At 41.5% G+C, this 27,318-nt stretch overlaps 1 protein-coding gene across 3 annotated transcripts in view; it reads left to right on the top strand.

Annotated features, from left to right (window-relative positions):
• The window catches only part of LOC105230981 (neuroligin 4-like), a 188,059-nt gene that overhangs the window by 131,383 nt on the left and 29,358 nt on the right, over window positions 1-27,318 (top strand). For all 3 annotated transcript variants that reach the window (XM_029552311.2, XM_049449718.1, XM_029552312.2), the window contains one exon: window positions 12,994-14,151. In XM_029552311.2, the coding sequence (XP_029408171.2) occupies window positions 12,994-14,151 (1,158 nt within the window). The remainder of the gene's footprint in view (window positions 1-12,993; window positions 14,152-27,318) is intronic.

Below are 27,318 nucleotides of genomic sequence, written 5' to 3'. Positions count from 1 at the left end.
GGTCTTCGTTAAAAGCAAAAATAAGTTTCATCATCGCACAAAAAGGTCTTCGATTCGGGGAAAAACGGATGGCTGCCTTGGGCACAAATCGCCTGCAGTCATTATTACGAAAAGTCATGGCAACAGACATACTTACATATCGAAGCGTAGGAAAAAAGTGGTCAGCAATATAAGCAGCTGAAAATATCATAAATAAATGAGGAGAGGAGGGGTTCGTGCGCACTTGGCAGTTAAGCTGCCCGATAAAGGGCAAGGATTTGTGTAGATCCTATGACTTGAATGTATTTTCTTTTACGATTGCGTCGGTGATTATAATAATTATTAGATAGATATTAAAAATAAAAACTTTTAATATCTGTTTACTATTCAAGCAATGTTTCGACTTCGTTGCTTCTACCACATATGAAAACTGATCTACCTGTTTTACAAGGCTTATAAGCCCATTTTGTAGGCTGTAGTAAAGATTTGTAAAAAGATACGCAAAAATGTATATTTTTAATTTTGTTAGTCCGGTTAAAATTTGATCTGATGACAATGATACAAAATTAGGAACCCTTTCATTTCTTTGCCATGGTTGGTTAACTGAAAAGAGAGACGCGTGAGTTCCACACCGCAAACGGCCGCACTTAGCTCATCAATACTCCCGGGTGATAACCAAATAAAGCATTATTCAGCAATTCAATGGATTTGGTAAAAAAATCCCTGCTGCAAAATTTTTCTATAGTTGAATATTGAGAACCGTGGAACATATTCCGCCTCACCCGTTAATATTCCCGGACTTTATCCTCCGCGCGCACTCTTTATTCCATCGAATCCACTTTTCCCATTTTTTGAAAGTGGCATCATAAGGATATGTGCCTTGTAATGACAATGACAATGTTACTAAGTTCCCTTTTGTCTAGAATCGGAAACTTTTTGGTGTGTCCAACATCAACACTACCCCAAAATTACTTTATAGTATGCCGCATGTTGCTAGGGTGCCAAGACCTGAAATGTTCCGCTAGGTTTCATTGCTTCAAACGGTACTTGAAGGAGCTGCATGGTCTAGGGAAGCATTCAGCTGCCTCCGAACGGGCTAACTCGTCTGCTTTTTCATAGCTGAGGTATGTAGTTTTCATTGCACCCGTAAACCCCAGCAAGCAATTCTGCTGCACCTGTCATGTTGCGTTAGTATGAACGGATGACACTTGTGTACAACCAATGTACCATGTAGGTCAGTATCTCTTCTGCAGGAGTTGCGGATTCGAAGAGCTTTAGAAGTACTGGTCTCATTGTATTCCCTCAAGCTTAGTTATGTCTCTAGGACAACTCCGAGATATTTTACAGAGCTCGAAAATACAATAGTTCGGCCCATAAAGAGGCAAGATTGATTTGTGAACTCTTTTCCATTGTCAATAAAAACTGTTCTGGCAAAAGAAAGTTGGAATTACTGCTCGTGGCAACCCTGTTTACCAACATTTTCCTCTATGAGTAATATGCAGCGCACACATACACTAACAAATTCCAATTTTCACCTCGTCAATAGCATTCAGTCTGCACAACAACAATGGTATCGCATAAATTTTAATTAAAAAGTCGCCGGAATCTCGGTCAACAGCTGCACGAGCTAACAAAATGAAGCTGGCAAATATTTAAACGAAAAATATGCAATAGTTGCACAGAAAGCTAAATATAAAAAATTGCATTGTAAGCTTTTAAATAACATAATACATTGCAGTTACCACATAATGTTGCATGCCAGCGAGTAAATACGATACAACTAACTGTAAATAATAAAATAATAAAAATGGAATACCGAATGGATTAACGCACAGTCACTGCAACCAAATGGAATGGAGAGCAATGGCATGGATTAAATCGGAGGCCTGTTGACAGCATCAGCTCAACAACAATGAAAGCAAATTTGCACCAACTACCGTTATTGCATTGGCGAGAATGCGTTTTGTTTTGCTGCAATTTTGCTGAATTTGCAGTTCAACAACTTCTCCATCGGCAAAATAATAAACTAAATGGCAACAATTGTATTGGAACAAATGAATAAAAACCGTGCAAATAACTCTCGCAATGAGAGCGCTCAGAAAACAATTTGAAAATCCGTACCACAACAAAAGCAACAAGAGAAAGCAAGTTGTTTTAAAACTGCTTAAAAAAATAAAGCAAAAGCAAGACGATAAATAAGTGCCAGAATCAGTCACCATTCGACGATGTCAACGAACTCGCAGCAAAAGCTTTGGCGGGCGTATTTGACTTGCGGCTGAGCTGGTAATCGGCCAGACAGGCGGCCGCTCGACCGCTCCCTCGTCTGGTCAAAGTGGAAAACTTTGGGGCAACGAACCGGTAGGAGGTTTAAGCAAATCTGAAAAACAAATTCACAGCCAGCGATTGCGCAAGATCCGTTTTTTCTTATTTTGATGCAAATGTGTGGGAATTTAAACTCAGTGAAATGTCACTCAAACGTCACAACATACTATATTAAATTGACACACATATATAAGGTATATATACATATATACATATATGTAAGCGCACACATAACTGCAGGCAAATATATATTTGTGTCAAATACAAACAGGCATTTTAAGCAGAATTGAGTGGCCAGCAATAAATCAACATGCTATGTGTTTTAACGATAATCCATTGACAATCAAATGTTTTTAGCAAAATTCTGCTCTTTCTTGCAATTGCCAGAGGGACAAAAACAAATATTATTTTATTTTTATTGTTTTTCAAAATATTCTCCATTTAGATCTATACACTTTTGTATGCGTTTGAACCAATTGACGCTGCATTTTGCCACACTGATTGAGGTAACTCCAAAATATATTCTGAACACATCAGTCACCGGTTTAGGTGCTGACCTCTTTGTACTTATTTTTATTTTTCTTCTTTACTGGCGTAAACAACGCGTATGCGGTTATAGCCGAGTTAAAAACAGACGCCAGTCGTTTCTTCTTTTCTCAATTTGGCGCCAATTCGAGATACCAAGTGCAGCCAGATCCTTCTCCACCTGATCTCTTGAACAGTTTGGAGGTTTTCCTCTTCATCTGCTTCCACTGACGGATACTGCACAGAATACTTTCAGAGCTGGAGTGTTTTCATCCATACGGACCACATGACCTAGCCAGCGTAGCCGCTATCTCTTAATTCGCCAAACTATTTTAATGTCGTGGTATAACTCGTACAGCTCATTGTTCCATCGAATGCGATATTCACCATTGTTAATGCGTAAAGGACCATAAGTCTTCCGCAGAACCTTTCTTTTTGAAAATTCGTAACGATGACTCATCAGTTGTTGTTATCGTCCATCCCTGTGCACCATACAACAAGTCCGGAATAATAAGTGACTTATAGAGTTTGGTCTTTGTTCGCCGAGACCGGACTTTACTTCTCAATTGCCTACTCAGTCCAAAGTAGCACGTGTTGGCAAGAGTTATTCTGCGTTGGATTTCGAAGCTGACATTGTTGTTGGTGTTAAAACTGGTTCCAAGATATAGTAGATGAAATTATGTACGACTTCGAAGTTATGACTCTCAACAGTGACGTGAGAGCAAAGTCGCTAGTGCGACGACTTTTTGTTTAATGACAAGAAATATTTCGTTTTGTCCTCGTTCACTGCCAGACCCATTTGCTTCACTTCCTTATCCAATCTGTAGAAAGCGAAACTGACGTCGCGGTTGTTGAGCAGTGGATTAAAAAGGTTTCATGATAGAGAGTCACCTTACCTGAAGCCGCGTTTGGTATCGAACGGCTCGGAGAGGTATTTTTACGTACGCGAATAACTAGTAGTCCTTCGCTGCCAAATCACAACTATACTATATTGTGGATTATTTATCAAATATATGTCTTCAGTGCTCAGAAATGCAGTTATTTCAATCGATATGAGAGTTCGAAAACAATACAAATAGCGCTCGTATGTCAAAACGTACTGAGTATTTCAAAGGTTAGGTTAGGTTAGGCCAGGTTAAATAGGTAGACCAATAAGCGACACATAGACCAGTTTGGTTCTTTGCGATACCAGATAGAGTTCAGTTGCTAAATCCAAAAGGAGTAGTCATCCTTTAGGGTGCATGCGCTTGACCCGAATTTTAACAGACTCTGCCGCTTCACTATCGATACCTCCTCCTGCGTATCATACCGTGGGAACCCCAGATCCTTACAGCGTAGTCTTGTCAATGCGAGATAAGTTCACAAACGAAGCTCCATTGTTTCTCTAGTGCTCCACTTAAGACATTTCCTGGTGTCTTCTTGCTCTGTCAGCTCCATCCTACGGGCGTGTGTCGCCACCAGACAGTGATCAATTAATGTTCTCATCATGTTTCTACAGTTTCTTCTATCGAGTGCCAATAGGGATTTCCGGCCTACCGTTTTGCACATGACGTTTGCAGCTTTTCACCCAGATGGATCGTTCCAACGGGTTTTTTTTCTTCACCATGCTTTTGTCGAGATCGTCGTATAGACAATTAATTAAGTCTTTCAAAATTTTCAAACTGTACGATATAAACACGAATCATAAACGTTTAATATAATAATTATCGGTTCACTGCTAAAGCTTCTAGAACCAGTTCTGTGGATACTAAAAATTCCTTATACCTTATCTCTATGCCGCCATTTTGAATGATTCCGTCAACTTTTTTATTTTACTTAAATTTTGTTCATTCTGATTGTCGCCTGCAATGTGGAAGCACTGAAATTTTGTCCAAATTACGGTCATTACACTTAAGACTTAACGCAGCTGGTCTCTTCTCTTCTAATTACTCAAATCACCAGAGCTCTATTTAATAATCCAACCATCAACGGGAAATAGAGTTTTCCATTTTCTTTCAATGAAATTTTAAGCTAATTTGTACAGACCACAATACGGTAAGCAATTCTTCATTAAGCAACCAAAAAGCGTTAGTCTCCAAACTAAATTAAAGTAAATTACCCAATCCCCCCACCTGCTATAGTATGTACATTGCGCCATAATTAATTGAGCAAATTTTTTAACTGCTTTCATATACATACAAAAAAGCCAACTGCACTTAGTACACCGAAGTGGGCAACCACTCGAAGAGACTTACTCTCCAGAAACGAAAGCACAAACCTGAAATTTAAACTGTTGCTGGCAACATTTTTAAAAGTCATACCGATACACTACAACAACAAAACTAAAAAAATGGCAGAATTTCGGCAAAGTTTCGCAAAGCTCTCCACTTGAGCTAAAAAAAATTGAGCAACATGGAAATAAATCCAGCAGCGGCAGCAGTTTAAGGACAATCCAGCAGACGACAAAGCCAAAACTGAGAAAGTTGAGTGGCACAGTGAAGCTTGGGAATGAAGCGAAAGGCTGGACAAAATGTCTAAGAGCAATGAGTCCAGGCAGCGGTGTAAGCGAACACAATGCCAGCGATAGCAACAGAACCGCAGTTTATCTTAGCCGCCAAACCGCAAAGAGCCAGTTTAAACTTTGTTGCAACGGTGAAGAAAAAAGAACCACGTGAACTGGCTTAAACACCGCTAAGGATGATGGTGCGGCGGTTGTTAGGCAATGGCACGATAGACATTTCCCAACCGTAAACTTTGGAAGCCACAAGACAACTTTTATTTTCGGACTGTCGGCCGCAGTGTGTTTGAAGGCTTGAGAAAAAGTTAGGAACAAAAAAAAACCCAAAAGAAAAAAATTAAAGTTAGTGAGTTTGTGTGGTGGTGGCTGCTACTTCAATCCACATGTGAGCGGCTGCACTTGCTTAGTAGGTGGCGCAAACATTGAAATAAGTTCCACGCACTTACCTTCGAGCGAAGGCGGAGATTGTAGCTAAGATTAATGTGGCTCAATGTGAGTGTCTGGCAGATTGTTGAAGCATACACGGTGTTTGAGTCAGTCTCTTGCACCTGAAATACCATAAAAGAACTCTACTTCCGTTGCAGAGCTACCCGACTTCAAATGAGTTGAGTGCTTTTCCACTTCTGTACTTTGTTTCCAGAACCCACAAAAAATTTAATAAAAAGTAGAATACAGAAGGATGCAAAAATTCAAACGTTTGAATCACTTGGTTAGTATTAAGAAAGATGTGAACGCAATATTTCAACGGGTTTTTGTCAATAAGAGCGCTTCAAACGAGTTTTTAAATAATGCAAACACGGCTTGCCATATCAATGAAGTTCTTTATTCCTGTGAAAGTACATTCGATGCCATCATGTATGGCGTCACGCATGGCTACCACGAGCACGCTTGCAGAAGTCCAGACGCTGAACCCAATTTTCGGGGGTTTTCAAGCATAACTCGGCAGATACTAAGGTAATTTCACGTTCGATACTCGTACGAAGTTCATCAATCGTCGCTGGCTTGTTGGCATAGATCATAGACTTGACGTAGCTCCACAGGTAATAGTCTAACGGCGTCAAATCGCACAACCGAGACGGCCAATTGACTGGACTATTTCGGGAGATAACACATTTACCAAACTTGGTTCTCAGTAAAACGATTGTGATATTCGCTGTGTGACCTGTGGCTCCGTCGTGCTGGAACCACATATTGTCCAAGTCCATATCCTGCAATGTTGGACCAAAATGTTCGGATATCATTGAACGGTTGCGATTTTCATACACGGTGACGTGCCGGTCTTAATCATCACGGAAGAAGTACGGGCCAATGACGCCGCCGGCCCATAAACCGCACCAAACCATAATTCTAACTGGATGCAATGGTGACTTATGGAGTACGTGTGGATTGCTGCCTGACCAATAAATAATATTCTGCTTATTGACGAAGCCATTCAGCCATAAATGAGCCTCATCGGTGAAGGTGATTTTTCGATGAAAATCCAGATCACTTTCAAGTTGTTGCTCAGCCCAATTCACGAACAGACGACGATTCTGGTAATGAAGCGACTTCAGTACTAGCGTCAATTTGATCTTGTAAGGATATAGGCCAAGATGTTTTCGCGAAATTTGCCATAACGACTTACAGAAATACCCAACGCTTGAGAGGGACGTGTGGTGTGATTGATTTGAGTCTTCCTCAATTGATGCGCTAGCGGTATCAGTATTCTCGAGACGACGGGCACTTCTCTGTCTCACTTTCACTGGAACATTTTGTACTATGCCTGTAAATTCAAATTTTTCCACTATGCGCTCAATTGTTGATCTGACAGAACGATTATGACGACCATAAATCTTAAACTTGAGGCCACTGACTCCGAGTTTCGGTAGTAAATTTTAAATACACTCGTTGTTAGATCGTATATCTTTCCATTATGAAGTGGAAAACTTTGCTGAAGATAAATGTCAAAAGAGCGTGGAAAAATATGACTTTTGCTGTTCTTAACGGTCTTCTTTTGTAGCGCTCTGAAAAGGGTTCTGAGATCCGGTGTGAAAATTGGACGATGGGCGTAAAAAATCCATTATATCGTTACAGGAATCGTTTAAATGCAATATTGGGAATTTGAGTAATAATGCTTGGCTACTACATTCCCCATCTGCACAGTGAAGCTTTGTATTACTATTAATTACTATTTTAAGTAAATAAATGTTGAAGCCCAAAATAAACTGAGGGCAACACCGTAAGTACTAATTTAAAGTTCATACCTTACAGTTTCACGTAAAATCAACCGTGTTGTTTACTCTTCTCTTATACCCTCTCTTTATTACACCAAAAGCACACACCCCGCAGTGTGGCCTTGCCAAAGTGTACTGGTTTTCGCATTTAATTTTCTTCACTCTCTGACAACAAGCCGGAGAAAAAGCCGCAGCATTTAATTCACTTTTTTCGGTTGAACTAATTTAAACTGTCACCGCAATGTTTATAAAAGCTTTCTTACTCACAATTTGTGTGTGTGTGTTTGCAGATGTTATTTTTGTTGTGAAGGCAGCTACTGTGCTGTCATTTAGTGTGTGAATGTTGTTGCCTTAAATTTTTGTCATTTTCTGCCTTGCCATTTTTTGTTTGCCTGCCTTGCAACAAAACTGTCAACCGCAATTAAACAAACGGAACTCAGTGGCAACAACTGGCGGAAGCAGCAACTACAACAACAATATAAATAGAAATAATTCACACATATTTACATACATACAGACAGATCTATTTACAACCAAATAAATAAGTAGGCGAACATGCAACGCGACAGGCACACAGACAGTCAGAGAGACATTTAAACAGGCATGCACACAAGCGGCAAGGACGTTGTCGCCGCCACAGTGGCCCAGTGGTGACTCGCATTAGCCGTGTGGCATTGGAAGCTGACTGCTGGTCGCCGCGGCTTGGTGGTGGCGACTGTGGCTCCACCGTGCTGTGGCTGACTGTACTGTCGACATTGTCAACTTGAATGTCAACTTGACAATTGCAGCGGCGCAATGAATGAGCGCATACCAACAGCAATAGCGGGAGCTACAAAAAGTAGTATAGGGGGGAAGTGCTATGTGGAGAAGGCACAGAAATGCATTCGGTCGAAACGTCGGGTGAGAAAATATATGTCAAATAAGTAAAGTGAGGGAAGTGTCCATCGTCAACTCCTCACCCTGTTCGCTGTTACGCATTAGTACTTGCCGAAGAAGCAACGAAGAAAAATTTAATATTTGCATCCAGCTGCGTCGCACCGTTACGAGAGCGGAAAGCGGGAATGAAAATATTTATTTACCGCATATCTTTGTTGAGGCAGTTGGTTGATGAGCAAATATTGTTGACCCAATATTTCGTAAGAAGTGTGCTTGTACGCAGGGAATATAGGGGGAAGGTGAATGAAAAGCCTGCCTGTGAAGTGATATTATGATCATGAAGAGAGTAGAAGGCAGGAAGGTAGCTAAAAAGATGCAGGTAATAAATTACAGTATTTTTAAATAAGCAGAGGAGCGCAGAAATTCCGCTCAAATAACATACCTGTTTTTATTTAAGATGAAAACTTCATTATATTTTCACTTGAGTGCAAGTGGGGAAATGTATATTTTGCACATAGAGCAGAAAATCCGTGAGAGATGATGCAAAACATGAATACCGAGCTTGGCACCGAAAAGAGCGCTTGTGAAGTTGGGTGAACTTTGCTGCAAATAATAATACATTTTTTTCTATAAAAATAAATTTTTCGAAAGTAACTTACGTAAAGCTGTCTACTGCCTCAGATGCGCTAAAAGTTAGGTTAAGTCTGGTAAGCTAATGAGCCCAGTAGAGACCAGTTTTGATTCTTTACGATACCATATAAAGTTCCGTTATGCTCTAGGATGTCGGTTCCCCCTTGTTTACCGGTGCCTTGCTCTTGACATTTTCTGCAATCTTCTCTCTTCTATGCCGCCACCAGATAGTAGATAGATAGCATATTCCAATCATATTCTTACATTCCTTCGAGTTCCAGGAGGAACTTTGTATATTTTCAATTTACCTTTTTACACATTACTTCTAATAGATAGATCGTTCCATCGCTTTTTATTTTCCGTGCCATGCTCTTACCCAGATTGTCGTACAGACAATGTATGAGTTTTCCAATGTTGATTACGTTTTCGGCTGGCAGCCGTACACAACAATCTTGGCAATCTCGTCAACTATAGCATTGTCATCCTTGCCTTTGTGACCTGGCACCCAGTAGAGGTGAAGCTGCTTATTTCTGGCGGCTCAATCCACCGTTGCCGTCTTTACAGGACACTATTGCCCTATACAGGAAACGAGGTTAAAGTCCTGATTGCTGTTTGTTTCCTACCCGAATTGTAAGAAAGCCCTACTGAGCTTTAACCGAGGCTTCTATGTGTAAAGTCTCTTACAGCCAATAGTCGGCCTACCGACTTTTCCGTGCAGCTTTCAGGGAAGTGGTCTTTAGATGACAGGTTCAGCGCTAGTACAAAAGACGTCATTCCTTACATTCTTGTAAGGAAAGTCCTTGAGAGAGAGAGAGAAAAGCCCCAGGTTCATCCCAGCATCTTTCTACAAGCGTTTAAGGCTGGTGGCTTTTCTTCCTCTTTGGTGTCCAAGACTACCCCACGGTATTTTTTGCGGACCGCAAGAGAGAGTTGTGTCCAATAATCCAAGGCAGCCTTTATTGTGTATTTCTTAAAAAGAAAGAAGTTCTGTATTCAGTTCCAGACCCGATTGCAATGCCTAATTGCAAATTATAGTGAGAGTATTGGTCATTATATTGTGAAGTTTGTGTACCCGTTATTAAGATGGTTACGCCGTCTTTATATGTTCCTAGACGGACCCTTATCTAAGTTCCTTAACTAATAACAAATGTCTATTAGAGCGGAGATAGCAATCCACACCGCGGAGTGCCTCTACCGACTTCCTTGGTCATTTTAGCGCCGTTCCATTCTCCTCTTATACCTCTAAAAATCAAAAGGCTTCTGATCGAACATCATGTGGTTGGATTAACTCCTATTGACATTATACTATGCAGAATGGATACCGTAAAATGCTCCAGAGATGTCCTGTTGCACTCCAAGAGCATATGCCTTATGTTCTATAGTCTATTCAATGTTCAATAATAGTGTATGGAGTGCAGTCTCTACCCTCGACCCTGATGTACACATCCAAGTTTTTCTCTAATGCTTTCAGCAGTAAGAAAGCTAAACTTATAGACCTAAGCTCTTCCGCACCGATTGGATTGTTTCTGTTTGCTTTCGGTATAAAAAACTACTTCAGGCTCTCTCCATGTGTGCGTTGCTAAAACATCCTTCGCGTTTCCGAGACGAACCTATTACTTCTCTGCTACCACAAGGGCATATCATAAAAGTCCCGCTGTATAAGCCATAATTTTCCCTACTTGTGGAAAGTCATTAAAATAGAGTAATAGGAACTGTAGAGATTCATGACTTAAAACTCCATTCTTCTGCAAGTAGACACCTTTATAAAAGCTTTTACAAGATTACCTTCATAAATGTTTAACTTTTCCAATCTTTCTTAGACACATTTTCCATTAGCAAACTTTGAAAGCAGTTAAAAATATCCAACGCAATGCTCCAACTGCTGCATAAATAGACTCTTCCGTTTAGTCGCTGAATCCACCCCCCTCAACGATATTCCAGCCACTGTAGCTACCACACACAGAAACCTCGTGAAGAAAAACACGTTCGCGCTCAGCGAAGTGATTAGATAAATGACCTCAAATGTCGAACATTCTTTCCAATTAATAAAAAAGACACCAAAGCATTTTTTTCCTACTTTCACTTAAATAAAGTACGCTTTAGTTTTCCTAGTGCTCTGCGTGAGTCCTTCACACTGTACACTGAATCACTCTTTGCCTAACTTTTTTTTTCGCCACACCACAAATGCAATTATCATTAATTCACTTGTTGGCCGGTGAGTGCACAACGGTCCATCAGTGTGGGCGTAGCGCGGCGACGTCGAGTGTCTTCCTAGGTACTTCACTGGCAAAGTTCATTATGCCTTCACAATGGCAACAACAGCAATTACAGTTATGTAAAATGAGGAATGTGAATTACAACAAAATGAGTGGCTACAACAAGCGGTACTTACAACAGCATTAGCGGTTAAAGATGCAGCTGCAGCTGTAGCGCACTCGACGTGCGGCTCTCACACTCTGTACCGTTCGCCATCGATTTGTACGAATACATATAGCCTCGTGCAATTTTGCTGGTTGCTTCTTGCTTTAGCTTTTGTTGGCCGCTCGATTTTCTGACATATCGTACATTACTGAACTAATTAAATGCAAGGAGTAAGTGGTACTTATGACCCCACACCGCAGAGAACGAATTCTCAGAGGCCCTATTTGAGACAATGGTTTGGAAATGAAGTTAGGTTTGGGTAGGTTAAGTGGCCGCACCAAAAAAGGGGGTATTGGACAGCTTATAACGCTGGTCTGTCATAATACCTTGAATTCTTATAAAAATATATATAAAAAAAAAACATTATAAATCGACCAAACGCTTTGAGCCGGTCATGTCGACTGGTGGGATAACGGACGAAAAAATACATTGGTGTTTCGATCTTACCTTCAAGGAGCTCGTGCGATTATTGCAAGATGAGTTTGCTAAAGGAAGGCAATTCAATAGATATCTTACGTTCTACTCTAGGCTAGAATGACCTAGCTAGTCGTCAATAAACGTTCACTTAACGCGAGCGAGATCAGAAGGCCCTTTGCTAGAGCGCATGACGACATGGGAGATCCGACTCCGATAGAAGTAGGGAACGAATGCTCCGTCTTATTAGCTTATCGACTTTACAGTTTCTAACAATTCCGCTATGACCAGGCACACAAAGAAGTCTGATGAAGAAGTAGCATGATGATATTTGTAGTGAGAACAGAAACTACTTGAATAACTTTGAGCGCACAGTTTGCGAACTCAATACTAATATCACCATTCTGCTGTTCTCCCTGAAAAGATAATCACTCCAGAGCAGTAAATCTACTGTTCTACCTTAATAGCTGCCCCTTCTGCCAGAAAAACACTACAGTAGTCCGGTAGCTCAAAACTAAGCTTAAAGAAGAGCTTTTTGTAAATGACTCCTCCTCCAACTTTCCCCCTAGATTCGACACATCCGCGAAAAAGCTCGCTGCGCTTTTTTGGTGCATGTCTCTTTAGCATCGCTACAGCAGTATAAGACAGCCGATTTTTTTTATTTACTCGAGAGAGTTTTCTATCAAAGATAATTCCGAAGTATTTTATCTTATCTAAAGGTCAAAGCTGCTAACATTGCTTTTACGCCATTACTTTGAATGCCTTGTTTTAGACTTCTGGCCTTCTCAACAATGTCGAATCCCGTGTTGTTGAGATGCACGCTTTGTATCAGCTCCATACCAACCAGATGAAGCCTCAATCGCCTCGACATGGTGTGCTAATAAAGACGTTGCTTACAAAACAAAACAACTCCCAATTTCCCAAAATAAGGGTCATTCTATCCACGGGACATATATTCGCATACCCATGCACCTCACAAATTCGATTTGGGCATTGCCCGCTACAACATGTTCATGTATCACATGCAACACAGCTCAATTAAAAATTCCATTTAAAACATTACCTTCTGAAGTCAATAACCCCTCTCTCATACTGCTCTTACACGTTTCTTTGCAGTGACCACCGTGGAGCCGAATATGTTCACCACATGCATACCCGTCGGTGGCAATTATACACCCGGTGCTGGCGCAGCCACAAGCGGTGCCTTCGCCCCCAACACGCTGGCCAACTCATCGACCGACTCACTGTCTTCTGGATTCGAGGCAGCCGGCTATGCGGCATACTCCACGGCACTTAGCGTCACCATTGCCATCGGTTGCAGTCTGCTCATACTCAACGTGCTCATATTTGCTGGCGTCTACTACCAACGCGACAAAACGCGGCTGGAGGTGAAGACTTTGCAAAAACAATACCAACAACGCAGCATGCACCAGCAAGTGCCCTATCCGCCCGATCCCATCAAGCACGCGCACTACCACATGGGCCATTCGCAGAGCGCAAATGTTATTGTAGATGTGGAAAATCATGGCGGCGACCCGGGCGCTATGCTACTGGCGGCCGCGGCGGCAGCCGCAAATGCAGCGGATGTGAAGCCACCACCATCGCATATTTGCGCCAACACCGGCATGCAGATGGGCGCCTCAGTGCAACAACAACAAGCTGGTGGCAGCAGTATTGACCTCTGTGGCATAGCCTCCTCGGCCGCCAAGCAGCAGCAACAGCAGCAACAGCAACAAGGCGGCTCAATTATGGTCAGCGGGTCGCCAGACATATCCGGCGGACTAATGGGCAGTGGTGGCAGCTGCAACGTGACCTATAGCACGACAACTAAACAGCAGCATCAACAACAACAACAACAACAGCAACAACACATGCAACAACAGCAGCAACACCTTCAACGAGAGCACATGCAAATCAAAGGCATGAATACGCAAACATTCGGACGCATCGCTACAAGCGGTGGTGGCAGCGGTGGAGGTGGCGGCGCAGTCACAATGACCAGCAATATCGCGTACAATGCCGGCATGATGACGCTCCCTAAGGCCAGCGCATTACATCACACCAACTCCGTGAATTACGGACGCAATCCAGGTGTGGGTGGAGGCGGAGGTGGTGGCAACTCTGGCAATAGCAGTGGCACTAACATAACGGCGGCGCTGCTCGACTCCCGCGGCAATTTATTGCTAACTAGTGGCGCAGGTGTCTCCATGGGTGATTGTATGACATTGCCCAGGAATCTCGCTGCCTCTGCAGCACGGCATGGCACCGTGACAGGTAAGTGCTTCCCTGAACATGACACATCTGACACGAAATAGAGCGATAAGAGGAAATGGGCGAAAGAGGGGTGAATCTTCGTGATAGTTTTTATAGCCAATGCTGTGAATTAAATAGTGAAGTTATTCGAGGAACGAACTTATGTTCATGCGTCAGACGCAGGAAGCTGTTCCAAAAACATTGATATTCTTTGAACATTCATTGTAAAGGCAAACTAAAAAATTTGATATACTGCGATGACTTCAATAATGTTCACGGTTCATATTCACCCACCGATAAATAGGTCCAGAAAGCCTCTTTATTAAAATTGGCTGGGTATGAAACTTGTCTTATTCAATCGAAAAAAATATCCAGAGTTCTCGACGATCAAAGACTAGTAGGAATGCCAGTCTCTATCGGAATCACAGATAGCTGTAAAGCTGATGGCTTGATAAGAAAGGGTATCCTAGCCACGTTATTAGTAGAATGAGAACGAGTCGTTGCTCCCCTCTTCTCGTGTTCTCTCCTACTGAATGGCTGTGCTTTGCTGGAACTTGACCTGCGCTAGGTTACCTTCGGTTCATGTGATGTCACAAGACTCATTTGGCCCAAGATCGATTGTAAGAGAAACAGCGAGCTCTTTGCCTTAGTAAGGCTATTCTCTCCATAGTTGTGGGGTCCTTACAAGCCCTTGGCCTATCGGCATCTCTGCTGCGGGAGCTCAATGGGAAAAGACTAGATGAAAAGTTTTGAGCACTTTTTAGGGATCGCTTAGAGTAGTCCAAGTGTCGTCTCTGGATAAGCCAACATTTCATTTCTCTCTTTCCATGTTTTTGAAGAATTCTTCAAATTCTTACTTTGTCAGTAAAAATATCCAATCAATACTTATAATTTATCAATATATGGATCCACATTTTTATTAGAAATTTTATAAAGATGCTTTCTTCACTTCAAGTGTGAGTACCTGACATACTATGTGCATATCGTATATACCAAGCTGACGTTAGCGTTCTCCTCTCTACAAGGTTACCGTAATATTCAATGATTTAGAATAATCAAGTTAATTGGCGGTCTTCAACTTTGTGGTAGAATGTAATAACGCACAACCATGACATAAAAATATTAGTATGTGGCTCTCCGTCATCTATACTATACGCTTCTGTAAGGCACGAACTCACCGCAAGCGATTCGAGCAGTTAATCGTTTGACACGCCGCACTATTTACACTCAATTAATTATCACAAAGAGAATGACCGTTTATTATAGCTTATATTTTGTTGTTGTTATTTTAGAGGAATATATGTATGTATTAAACGTGATATGGTAACTTGGAATCTACCACGAGTTTATATAAAAACAAACTCCATTGACAGACTATCAAGAAGACTTGAGTGTAAGAGTGAAATACGAATATTCGATTCTTCGCACTTGGATATATATGCGTTCTTTGCGTTACACTTAAACTCCGACTTAGCTGATCACGCTGTTCATTATATACATAATCTACAAGATCTCCAACGTTTAATTTGAGTTGTTACACACATCGTATTAAATTTAATAAATTCTGTTGAGGGTATGAAATGAATTAGTGTAAATGAACAGCTACCAAATTTTGGAAATAATGGAGACTTACGAAACACCTTTTCACCTGTAAAGCAGCACAGCTGCTCGCGCCACAAAAGTCACATTTACAGAATACATACAAGTTATAACAATAACTTTCTACAGGCAATCTACACTTAAAAGTAAATTTGAACGTTATTAAGCAAAAATTAATGCGCAACCAATCAGGCATGCACCCACACATAATGACTCATGAAAAAGTCGTAAAAAACGTTAAGTCGTAAAAAGAGAATTTAATGTGCACGCATCAGCAGATTAACTCAGCACCCCACACCAGACTAACAGCAGCTTAAACAGTGTTTAGTGCAACCCAATAGGAAAAGAATGCCTTTAATAATATTATTATACAACCAAATATTTTGCAACCACGCTTACTTGATACAAGTTGATTGGAGACTTACGCCTAACTTATTGTGTACGACGTTCATGAGTTGAGTCGGCTTCGACATGGAGGCTCATCTCATCTCTCCTAACTACTCTGTGAGTAGTGCGCACTCGCTCTACAAATGCGTAATGAATACATTTTGACTGTGGCACGGTCTCTTGCAAACAATTTTATTTATCAATGGCGATAAATCGAAATTGTGTAATAGACAATTTTGTGCAAATTAAGCCAACTTGCTGAACTGCTCTGCAGCTAACTTCGTCAATGTTTCTCATTACAACTGCTAATGGTTGACATATCAATACAGAGCTGCCCATTTCTACTACTTTTGTCATTTTATGTTTCGTGCAACCGTTGTACATAGACAGTTGATTTATTGACTGAACGGTGTTGCAGAGCTACAGCAGATTTCTAACAATTTTCCGCCTCATCATTTGGCATATTTTCGTATAAATCGAAATGATTGCAGGCAAACACAACGAAACCGGCACCGCTGGTGGTGCCCATAGCATGAACACTACAGCCCCCATAAAAATACATTATATTGCAGTAGCGGCTGAAATATGCCGATAAGTCGAAGGTGATAACCGAGGAAACCGATGTAGAAACTTTGAGAAATGAAATGAGTGAAATCAAGTGTGGCGAAATATTTGCAATTGCAGCTGTTGTGCTGGCAGCTAAGCAAGTGGCGGCATGCTGAACATGAAGAAGCATGCTAAACATGAACCAACATTCAGTCCAATAGGGGCGCAAAGTGCCGGTGAAAAGGAAGCAAAATACAACGATTTGTGGAAATCATTATGAGTCGCAGTGGCAGTCAGTTTTCGCTGACGCTACCTAAACTCAAGCTAGCAATATTGCGCGAGCTGAGAAAATCTGCAGCAACGGTTGTCAAGTGGCAGCTGAGTGCAACTGCAGCTAACCTAAAATGAAACACAAGTAAAACACATTTCAAATGCTATACGACCACTTCAAGCACGACTAATGATTCTGCTTAAGCAAGCGCTGTTATGCGGCGCATAGGTAAGCGTAGGCCAGCAGCTCTCTGCATACCTATATATACATACATACTTATACGAGTATACTTACGGTATTTCTATAAATATATATATATATGTATGTATTTAGTTGCTGGAAGACAGAGCAATGCTGCAACATTTGCGTAAGCAGCGGAAAATGTTTCTTTTTCCACTTAAGTGGCACAGCCGTCAGCGAAATCCATAAAACCTAACGGTACATGCAGTTCTGCGCACCGCAATCATAACTTAGAAACTCGGTTATTGGAAAATGTGAATAATCCCGGTTGATTGCACGCTCAACTCAGCTTGTTCAATTGTATCGAAAGTGTTGCTGATTGCGAACTTCTCGCCAAGTAGTACTTTAAATAGTTTGACGAGCAGTGTAGCATCTCTATACCTACAAATCAGTTGCAGCTGCAAATGCGCTTTTAATTTATGGACATAGTTGATGAACATTTCAATACTCTTCAAATAGTTAGTTAGAATTCAGCAACTTGACATTTTTTTATTCGATTGAACTGTCCAAGTCAGCAGAGTTGCTACTTCTTTCGTCCATTCGCTTCATAGATTTAGAAGTTAAACCTTAAGGCACGTGCAGCATCCAACTAGGAACAACAGAGAGCTGCCTTCGGGGTGGAGTGCTTCTGCTGTGGAACCTATTGGTAGCTGAGTTTTTGGGTTACCATATATTGTCATTACAGCAAGAAGAAAGCTCACTTAAGGAAGACTTAACATCTTGTACCAAACTGATGATGTATAAATGTTGAACTTGACCCACGTCTTGTGCAAACGAGGCTTGTAAACCAGGCATACAACGATATCAAATATGCTGTAGCATCTTGGGTGTCAACGATCGGGCTAGAACTGTCGAGTAACAGCTGAAGAAAATGCAGAGGCCATCATATGTATGTGGCATTCTATACAGGTCGCTGCACTACACTGTCGTTTTTGCGACCAAAGGCAGACCCCAGTCTACGTAACCGGAACGGACCCGAATTTGTATCCGGCCAAGGACTGTCAGCTCGGCATTAACAACCGGACATACATATATCCGTTCCCAGGACAGTCGGGTCTACGTAGCCGCAATGGACCCGGACTTTTCTCCGACTAAGGACTGTCAACTCGGCAGATTTCTGTCGCTACAACAACAATAACAACCATTGCATATTCGAAGCTTGCTGTTCACATTTCGGTATTTGACAATCTGGCATCTTACAACTTTATCGTAAAGTTTTGACATACGAGTGCCTTATATGTTGTTTACAGTATTTTAAAACATTCATCTCGGCCGAAAAATGGAATTAAATCGCGAACATTTTCGCACGATAATTTTTTACATTTTTCGACGTGGATTAACTCACCAACAGTGCATCAATAAATTGAATTAAATTATTGGTGAAGATTCCCCAACAAGGACCAGTGTTTATTGATGGTATAGTAAATTCAATCGAGGTCGTAGATCACTCCAAACGAATTTTCTGAAGGTCGTCCAAAATCAGTTGTTGTTCCAAGAATTATGGACGCTGTACGCAAACTGATAAAGATCCTCAAGTAACCTATAGTGAGATTGGGACATAGGCATTATTATTGCATGAACATTTGACTGGCAAATTATTGTTCTGAAACTCTCGTTCCGCTTCTTGGCTAACTTCTAAAATATCTTCGACATACATTCAAGCTAAAAGACTGTAAAACAAGTTAGTTGTTAACGAAGTCTTTCGCTGATTTCTTTCCACTTCCTCTTTTTCATGTACATGTTATTAACCGATTTATTTACGCTGTATTTTAAACTTTTCTGCCGCTTAATTCGAACTTTCTCAACCACTTTTTGGCACGCTGCAAAATGTGTTCATACCACACAAGCATTCGTGCGAAAAAAAGCGACTAAGCAGCGAGCTGAGAGCTGAAATTTAGTAATACAAGTACAAAGTGTTACTTAATGCCACCCTTTTCCATTTAATGGCGCTTTAAATTTATATGCTTACTAAGTATTACTCTGTTTGTAGCGCCATGACCTACCTATTTCGCTTGGCCAGCCACTTCGACCGATAATCCGTTTCTGGCATAATTGTTCATCCCTTTTCACTTTTAATGGCTGCAGAGGACATTTTATTAGCTTGTTAAGTGGCCACTTTCCCTAGTCGGATTTTATCACCTAGTATTGAATGTACCGTTAGGCACTGCACACGACTGTTAAATAATAATGGCGACTTTATGACTTTTAATAAAAATAATTCATGACAAGTAGAAGTGTGGCCGCATACAAACATATGTACGAGTACCGACTTGAGTGTGTGCATATATGTGAGAGTGTCGCATTAGTTAATGTGATTTGCTTTATTATTCAATATTTGTTTTATGATGGAACTCAATTGCCGAAATCACAACTGGAGCACTGAAAGCTTCAGCTTAGAACTGTAAATTGCGCAAATTTTGCAGTCTGCCTGTCTGTGTGTATATTTACGCGAACTAATCGGGTTAAAATATCGATCTGAAATTTTGTACACATCCACATCTAAAAAGCGCCTTGTGGTCAATCAATACTTGCTCAGGCCTTAAATTTCTTTTCCAGGGACGTATTCATTAAGTAAAAGAAATTCTGTGAGTCTGAAAGCAACTTTCGCGATATAGAGCCCATAGGCATTACATGCTATGGTCCTTAGTGCGGAATATACGCTGGTGAGCGCCGCTCTCTGACCGCTGTCAGATCTTTTCTAGGTCCTTTCAACCCACAAAGACCTCTTAGAACATATTGGGCTTGACTGTGGTGCCAGATCAGGCCTATATAGATGGATCAACTTTCCAGCCAAGCTCTCCCAGTTTTTGCCATCAAAGCTGCTGTACAGCAATACAAGACAATCCTTTCTTTCTTTGCTCTCTCCTCGATATTAGGCTTACATGAAAACTTCCTAGGACAAGCCCTAAGAAGTATCATTGCATCTGCAGATCACCTCTGCTGTGATATCCTATCCCTTGACTATAAGTGCTACATCGCCTAGGCAATCACAACCAAAATCCTCAATTTTTGTCAGCAGGTCGTTGGCGATCAAGATCAATACAAGAGATGTAAGAAATTCACCGTTTGAATGCATTTCGTCGAGCTCGAGCGCTGCCCCATTCCATCATGATCACTTTGTCGCACAGAAGACTAAAAGTAAGACGTTTGAGTTTCGATTACCCAAACATCGAGCTTCATTTTGTAGCCAGCCTTTTTAAAATGGTTCAAAACCATTTGATGATGAATGTTAAGCTTCTTAGTGATGTCTTCGATGTTTATGTGACAGTCCTAGTCAATCTTCCCCATAATTTCATCGACTTTTTCAACGATTGGTCGACCAGAGCGGTATGCATATTTCACATCGCGATATGCGTCAGCCTTATTAATAAAACCAAATGAAAACGTCTAAACTTTCCTTCACCTTGTTATATAGTGTGTAAAACTTGTAGCAATATTCATTTTTATGCAAACCCCCGCGCTGGCTGTAGCAAAGCCAATGACACTTGGTCACGTATACGCCACGTGGCACAATCCGCAACAAATCAAATCCGCCAGAATCTAAATGCGCAATACCGCTGAAGCCACAACAGACAAAAAAAACTTGCCTCAAGCTTAATTAATATTTCCCGTGCGCACTACCGTTAATCGAACAAAAACAACAACAGCAACAATACAGCTACTAATTGAAAATGCGAAAATTTCAAAACAATTTAGTACTAATGAGAAGCGATCAACATGACCATTGAATAATTGCAGATTTGCAATGAAAACTGCATAAGCATTTCTCAATTTCGGCTAGAAGAGGGAGTATACGTTGCGATGATGCCAGGTATGTGACCAGATATCGGAATCGCAACATGCAGTCGCTGTAGTTGTGGTCGCGGTCACTTACCACTGCTGTGGCCCACCAAGCTGTTGCAATTTCGATTCATCGCTTATCTATCACTGCAGCTATGCCGTAATATATCCACTTTTGGCAGCATAAATACAAGCGCATACATTCATACGCACAAATGTAAAAATAAGGTACGACTGGATTCATTATGGACAGACGCAAAAGCAATTTCGCCGTGGAAATGTTGCATTTAATTATTGTTGAATGCGAATGCGAAATCACACGCACTATACATATGTGCGCAGCTTACATGCCGGCGGAAGTTGATTAGCGCCGCATTGGCTGACAACCGGAAATGGTAACATAACTCACTACCTGCGCGCCACACCAACAGCATTTCCACCGTGCCACACACTGCTGCCGTATGCAAATTCAATAGCATGCAACATACAAATTAGTGCTCGCTCGGCCCATACCTCCCTCCCCACTTAACGACACCCATCCTATAGCACTATCCAACAACATTCTATAATTCTCATTGTCAGCGCTGCATAAGCGACATGCCGCACCAATTACCTTGCCGCAAATTATACAAAGCTTAACGCAGCAGCTGGCGATGCGTTGGCGCATTTCGGGCAGCAAGAGTTTCGATTTTGATTTTTCATTGTGCCGCCGGTTTGTACCAAACAGTTTAGTGAGGTGGCTTTTTGTAGCAGGTGCGAGCTGTGGAGTTGCATATGTTTGCAGCAGCGTCACAATATCACGAACAATGCAAAAACCACGCCATAATGCAACAACAATTCCATCACCAGAGCAGCTGTATACAATTCGCTAGTACGGGGTGGCTGCAGCCTTTGGTAATATTCAATTGCTTTTCATTTCCCCTCGTCCTTGCACCACACCACACACACACACACACAATGGACAGAATACTCACATGAAATGCAATATTCTGTTTTACAGGAATTAGAGTACAAAGCTGGGCAATTTTCATTTTGATTTATGTGTTGCGCAGGTGGAAGTTTGTGATTGCCGAAAATATCCTGTTGTACAATATGTTCTTTTGCATAGGTTTGTTTGACTAATGGTGTTTGGGAAAGTTTTTTTGATATAAACCACCGTCAAGTCGAATTAAACTTACTTAATGGAGAACAAAAGAGGTCTAACAAAAAATTTTATATCAAAATCGTGGAAATACCTTCAAGCGTTAGCAAAGGGTGAAAAAATAACAATCCTCTTGTAGGACCCAAAAGATGATCTAGTGGCAGATGTCCAAAACATTTATGGAGGGATCACTTCTCCAGCGTGCTGAACAGCAGTGAAAGTGTGATATCAGAAGATGGCGAACCCGATTTCCCAACCGCTGAAAAGATGTTTCATTGCCCGACTATGAAGACATTTGAATAGCAATCACCTGAAGCATCTCCGGATATGGTCGAATGAAAGCAATCTCGACGATTGGAGCCTAAGAGTTCTCTGCCCAATCCACAGCATGATGGACCCCACCGTGACTATGCCAAAAAAAAGGTGACATTTGAATTTAAACTGCGCGCGTCGAAGGATTTGGAGAATTTTTTAGGTTGGTAGTACTGTCAGTCACATTTATATCAAATTTCATGTCAAAATATTCATTAGTGTTTGAGATACGTGTCGTTTTGTAAGCTGCTAAAAGTGAGTTTTTCGTAAGCCACACACCACCTCATTGTCGATTTTAAAGCCACTTTCTTCTTTTCTTCAATTTTAACAAAATAGTCTTGTATGTGAAGACTTTATCATTGTTTTGGAGAATTATCCGTGCGAAATATACAGCTACAGCCGAAGAAAATATTGCAGCCGTAGCTGAGAGTGTACACGAAAGCCGTGGAGAGTCGATTCGGCGCCGTTCGCAACAACTCGGAACAACTCGTCGAGATCTTAAATTGAAAGCGTACAAAATACAGTTTGTGTAGAAACTGAAGCCGCTTGACCTTCCCAAGCTACATCGCTTCACTCTATGGGCTCTTAAAAAGTTGCAAGAAGATCTGACGTTTTCGAGCCAAATTTTGTTCAGCGCTGAGGTCCATTTCTGAAGAGATTCAGGAGCTGCCATTTCATTCAGAAAAAACAACGATTTGGTGTGTTTTGTGGGCAGATGGACAGTGATGGTTCATATTTTTTCAAAACTGATGCCGGTGAGAAAGTAACCGTCAATGTGACCGTTATCGCGCCATGATAACCGACTATTTGATACCTGAAATTGAAGCGCGCGATCTCGACGACATTTGGTTTCAACAAGACGGCGCCACTTCGCACACATCGCATCAATCAATGGATGACAGGTCGATCCGCGCCGATTCAGGCCTTAAAGCAAACCATCATGCATGTTATACCAGTCGAAATGCTCGAACGGGTCGTCGAAAATAGATTTCAATGAACGGACCACCAGCGACGTTGTTGCGTCCAATATTTGAAAGAGATAGCCTTCAAAAAATAAATACGAAGAATGTTCTTTCGAGTCCTAATAAACATTCCCCATTAAATTTGAAGTTTCTGTGTTTTCTTTAAAAGAAGAAGGGAAGCTCGAAATGGATCACCCTTAAAATACACCATATAGGAATCCGTCGTTTCCTTCTAGGTGTTATGAGCTTCCAGACAAACTTAATGTACCCCGTTCTATATGTGGAAATAAGAGTTTCAAGCTGAATATGAAAAAAACCAAAGATACTTGAAGCACCGTCGAGTAAATTTACCGAAAAATAGTTCCAAAAGTACAGAGAAAAAGCTTCCACAGTAAATTGACTACAATTCGGTTGGTGCAAGACTTTCAGAAATTTCGAAATATGTGTTTCAGAGCGTATAACTATACAGAACCAGTTCTTACTTTAAAGCGCCATAAATGGAACTAAAACCAGTCACTTGCCAGCAACAAGCTTCAGCAAATTTGAAGTGGACATAAATCGTTACTTTTCACAAATCGACTTTTCCGATTTGGTACACACGATCCAACGGAAGTCGACAAGACGAAAATAAAATACCAAAAGTGACCTTGGCCAGCATTCTGTCAACATTACAGGCCACTTACACGACGACCAACAATATCTAATATCGTGACACATATTTCTCACTCTCATTTAAAGCTTCGACTCTGGCAATGGTCGCCGGTGATATGGTGAGGTACAGCAATATTTACTATTACTCACTGCGCTCGCAGCCATACGCAGGCGTTGTTCTGCTGCTGATTGACCTGTAATTGCCACTTTGTTTGCGTTAACAATACTGCTGATTTGTAGATTTGTGCAAGCTTTTTGTTGTTGTGGATAAACGCGTATGTGTACGTCAAGGTAAAAGCCATTGATTTCAACTGACGTTTGATTTTTGCTCTTTTTTTGTAAATCCTGCCTTTAAGAACATATATCATATGGCTTCGCCCACCCACGCTGCGCCGTCCTACACTTGTGGCTATTTGCTCCTCTCCGCACCCACGCACACACAAACATGCAGACCCATGCCAACAGCATCGGTGCTTGTCACTCGAGTTGGGCATAGTGTGCACTTTCCACTTTCCGCTCGGCGCACTCGCCTGCAGTTGTCAGCAGCAAATTGCCACACATGTGTTCTCTTGTTTGCTTTATGCCGCGTTGTTGTTTTTGCTCGCTGCATTATGTGTTCGCCGTGTTAGCTGCATTTTACTGCATTTGACAGGCGTGCTCTCTTGCCCTTCCTTCCCGTCTGTTGTGCCGCGTGGTGCTGTACCACCTCTCTTCCTCCTGCACGACTGCACTTTCCGCTGCTCATTCGGCTGTCGCAACATTTCACCATTTTTCTGTTTGTTTGTCTGTCTGCCAGTGTATGTGTGCGTTGGTGCGCTGCCCTTGCCGACGTGTGTTTTTCCGTTTGCGGCTACGTCTAATTTTCCATGTAAATTCGAATTTGATTAGTCGTTGTTGCAGCTGCAGTCGCAGTTGTTGCACGTCGCCTGCTTCATGAACGGGCGAAAGTGCTGTAAATATCTATATGTGTGTGTTCATATGTGCTTATGTGAGCATTTATTCAAATGTGACGTGCTCATTGGTTGGAAACGGTTCCATCTCTATTGATATGCCCACAGTACGGTGCGGTGTACGCCGGCTTACAGCCTTCCGTTGTTCCGCTGCGGCTTTTCTGCATTTCCGTTACATGCTGTTGTTACTTGTACACCAACATTTACATTTTCTCGTAATTTATTGTAATGCTGTTGTTTACATTCGCTTAGTCACGTGACAGTAACCCCGACGATTGAAGCATAAATATTTAATATGTCTAGTAAAGCGCAGTACTCTGTTTCATTCGTGGTTTTGTAGAGATACCGTGCGAGTAATCTTAGATGTAAATTCAGGTGTGTATTCTAGTTGAAGGGGTTTGACAGTGAACTTTGATTGGTTGGTTGAAAAGGGTAGCAACATGAGCTCCAGCCCGCAGCCGACTTCACTTAGGCTATAATTATTCGAATTGTGCTCCCGGTGGTTAACCAGATTAAGCCCTGTCCAGCAACTCAGTAGAATTTTTAAAAAACCTAATTTGAAAAACCAAGTCATCCGACGGAAGGCTGCGCATTTCCAAAGATAATGCGATTCATTCCGCCGAATCCACTTTTCCCATTTTCTGAAAGTGAATGTACCTGCAATGACCCCTAAAATATTACTAAGTTCCGTTTTACGTAAAAGTTGGAACTTTTTGGTCTACCACAAAGTAATCTTTTAGTAAACCTTGTGTTGTTTGTAATCCAAGACTTATTGTGTTCCCGTAGGTTACATTGCTTTAAACAACCCTTGAAAGAACTGATTGGTCTGAGGCAGCTTAGGGTAATAGTGTTTTCAGGTGCTGCCTTCTTATTTCCTTCCATATCTATATGGCCGGATACTCAGGCGCTGTTCCTGCATAACCTAAAGCAATAAGACTTATTATTGCCACTACGAATAGCCTTAATTGCCTCTTGGCTATCCACTATAATGTTTATAAACTTGCTGACTACAGCAGAAAACCACCTGGCACCTTCCGTTATGACCACAATTTCGATCTGAAAAACTGATTTCTAATTATTTAGTTAAAAGGTATTTTTTGCGTATGTATTACTACAGAAGCAGCCTGCTCATGTTACTCCTTCAGCGATTCGTTCAGAAATATGTAGACTCCGCCATTGGTACTATCGATTTCTTCTCAACTGGGGAATTAATACGATGTGTTTCATTAATCGTGAGTCTCCTTTTCTCGGTCGCATTGCCGACTTGGTCCGAGCTCATTAAGAAAGTCGAATACGAGGTATGACAATTAAGTAATGTAGCAGAGTACTGCGGTGTGGCACGGCGCGTTGTCGTGATGATGGATCCAGTTACGAGCGATGTCTGTGCGCACCCTGTTGACTCGTTTTCGCATTCTTTCGAGTACTTGGCAATAGTAGACTTGATTCACAGTTTTCCCCGGTGTAACGAATTCTTTGTGAAACGATTCTACGGCTATCAATAAAAGCAATAATCATCGTTGTCACCTTCAACTTGCTCATGCGAGCTTTTTTCGGGCGGGGCGCGCGCGGAGACAAGCATTGTGAGCTTTAGCGTTTGGTTTTCCGGGTCTAAGAGCGCTATCACCATACACTCTTATAATTTTAGCGTACGTTTTTCCGAAGCTGTTTCGCCCAATCTGGCGCAAAATTTTATCGCGACGCGTTGCTCTTGATTTCGTTTTCCCATTTTCGTGACGAGCGCGACAAGCACACGTCTACTCAACTTAACGCATCAGGCGAACTAAACAAGCTAGAGCGATGGTACATATATCAATGGAGAGGGGGAGGGATGCCACAAAAAGGTTACAGGTTTACCACAAGCGCGGCAAAAAAAATCAGTCTCATTACTTAATTGTCAAACCTCGTATGATACCATGCCCTAAACTTATGCGCCGGCTGGCCGTAATCATTGCGACGTACATCACTTGTATGTGTATTGGTCGAATGTCGAGGATAACCTACAAAGTCTTGGTTGATATAGTTTTCATGGCCTCCGTAATCCTTTGTAGAGCTCATAGACCTTGTGGGATCGTCAATTCCACTTTTTGAACATTGGTTCTTCTGCCAGAGTTCCAGATTTGAAGAGCCCTGCTTTTATCTTAGATAACTCCGAGATATTTGACAGAACTCGAGAGTATAATAGTTCGACCCATTAAGGAGTGCAGATTCAATTACAAGGTTATTGTCATTCTTGTGAAAAGATAGATTTCAGTTTTCTTCTGATTAACAGTTAGGTCGGGACTCGCCGACCAGTTGGTGGAGATTCTCAAGGGCTCTTTCTTGAGGAGAAATAGGTGATTAAGAATCATC

This window comes from Bactrocera dorsalis, chromosome 2, assembly GCF_023373825.1.
Source record: "Bactrocera dorsalis isolate Fly_Bdor chromosome 2, ASM2337382v1, whole genome shotgun sequence".
Taxonomy (NCBI): Eukaryota; Metazoa; Arthropoda; class Insecta; order Diptera; family Tephritidae; genus Bactrocera; species Bactrocera dorsalis.
The sequence above is the reverse complement of the archived record's forward strand: the minus strand, read 5'-3'. Positions and strand labels throughout refer to the sequence as shown.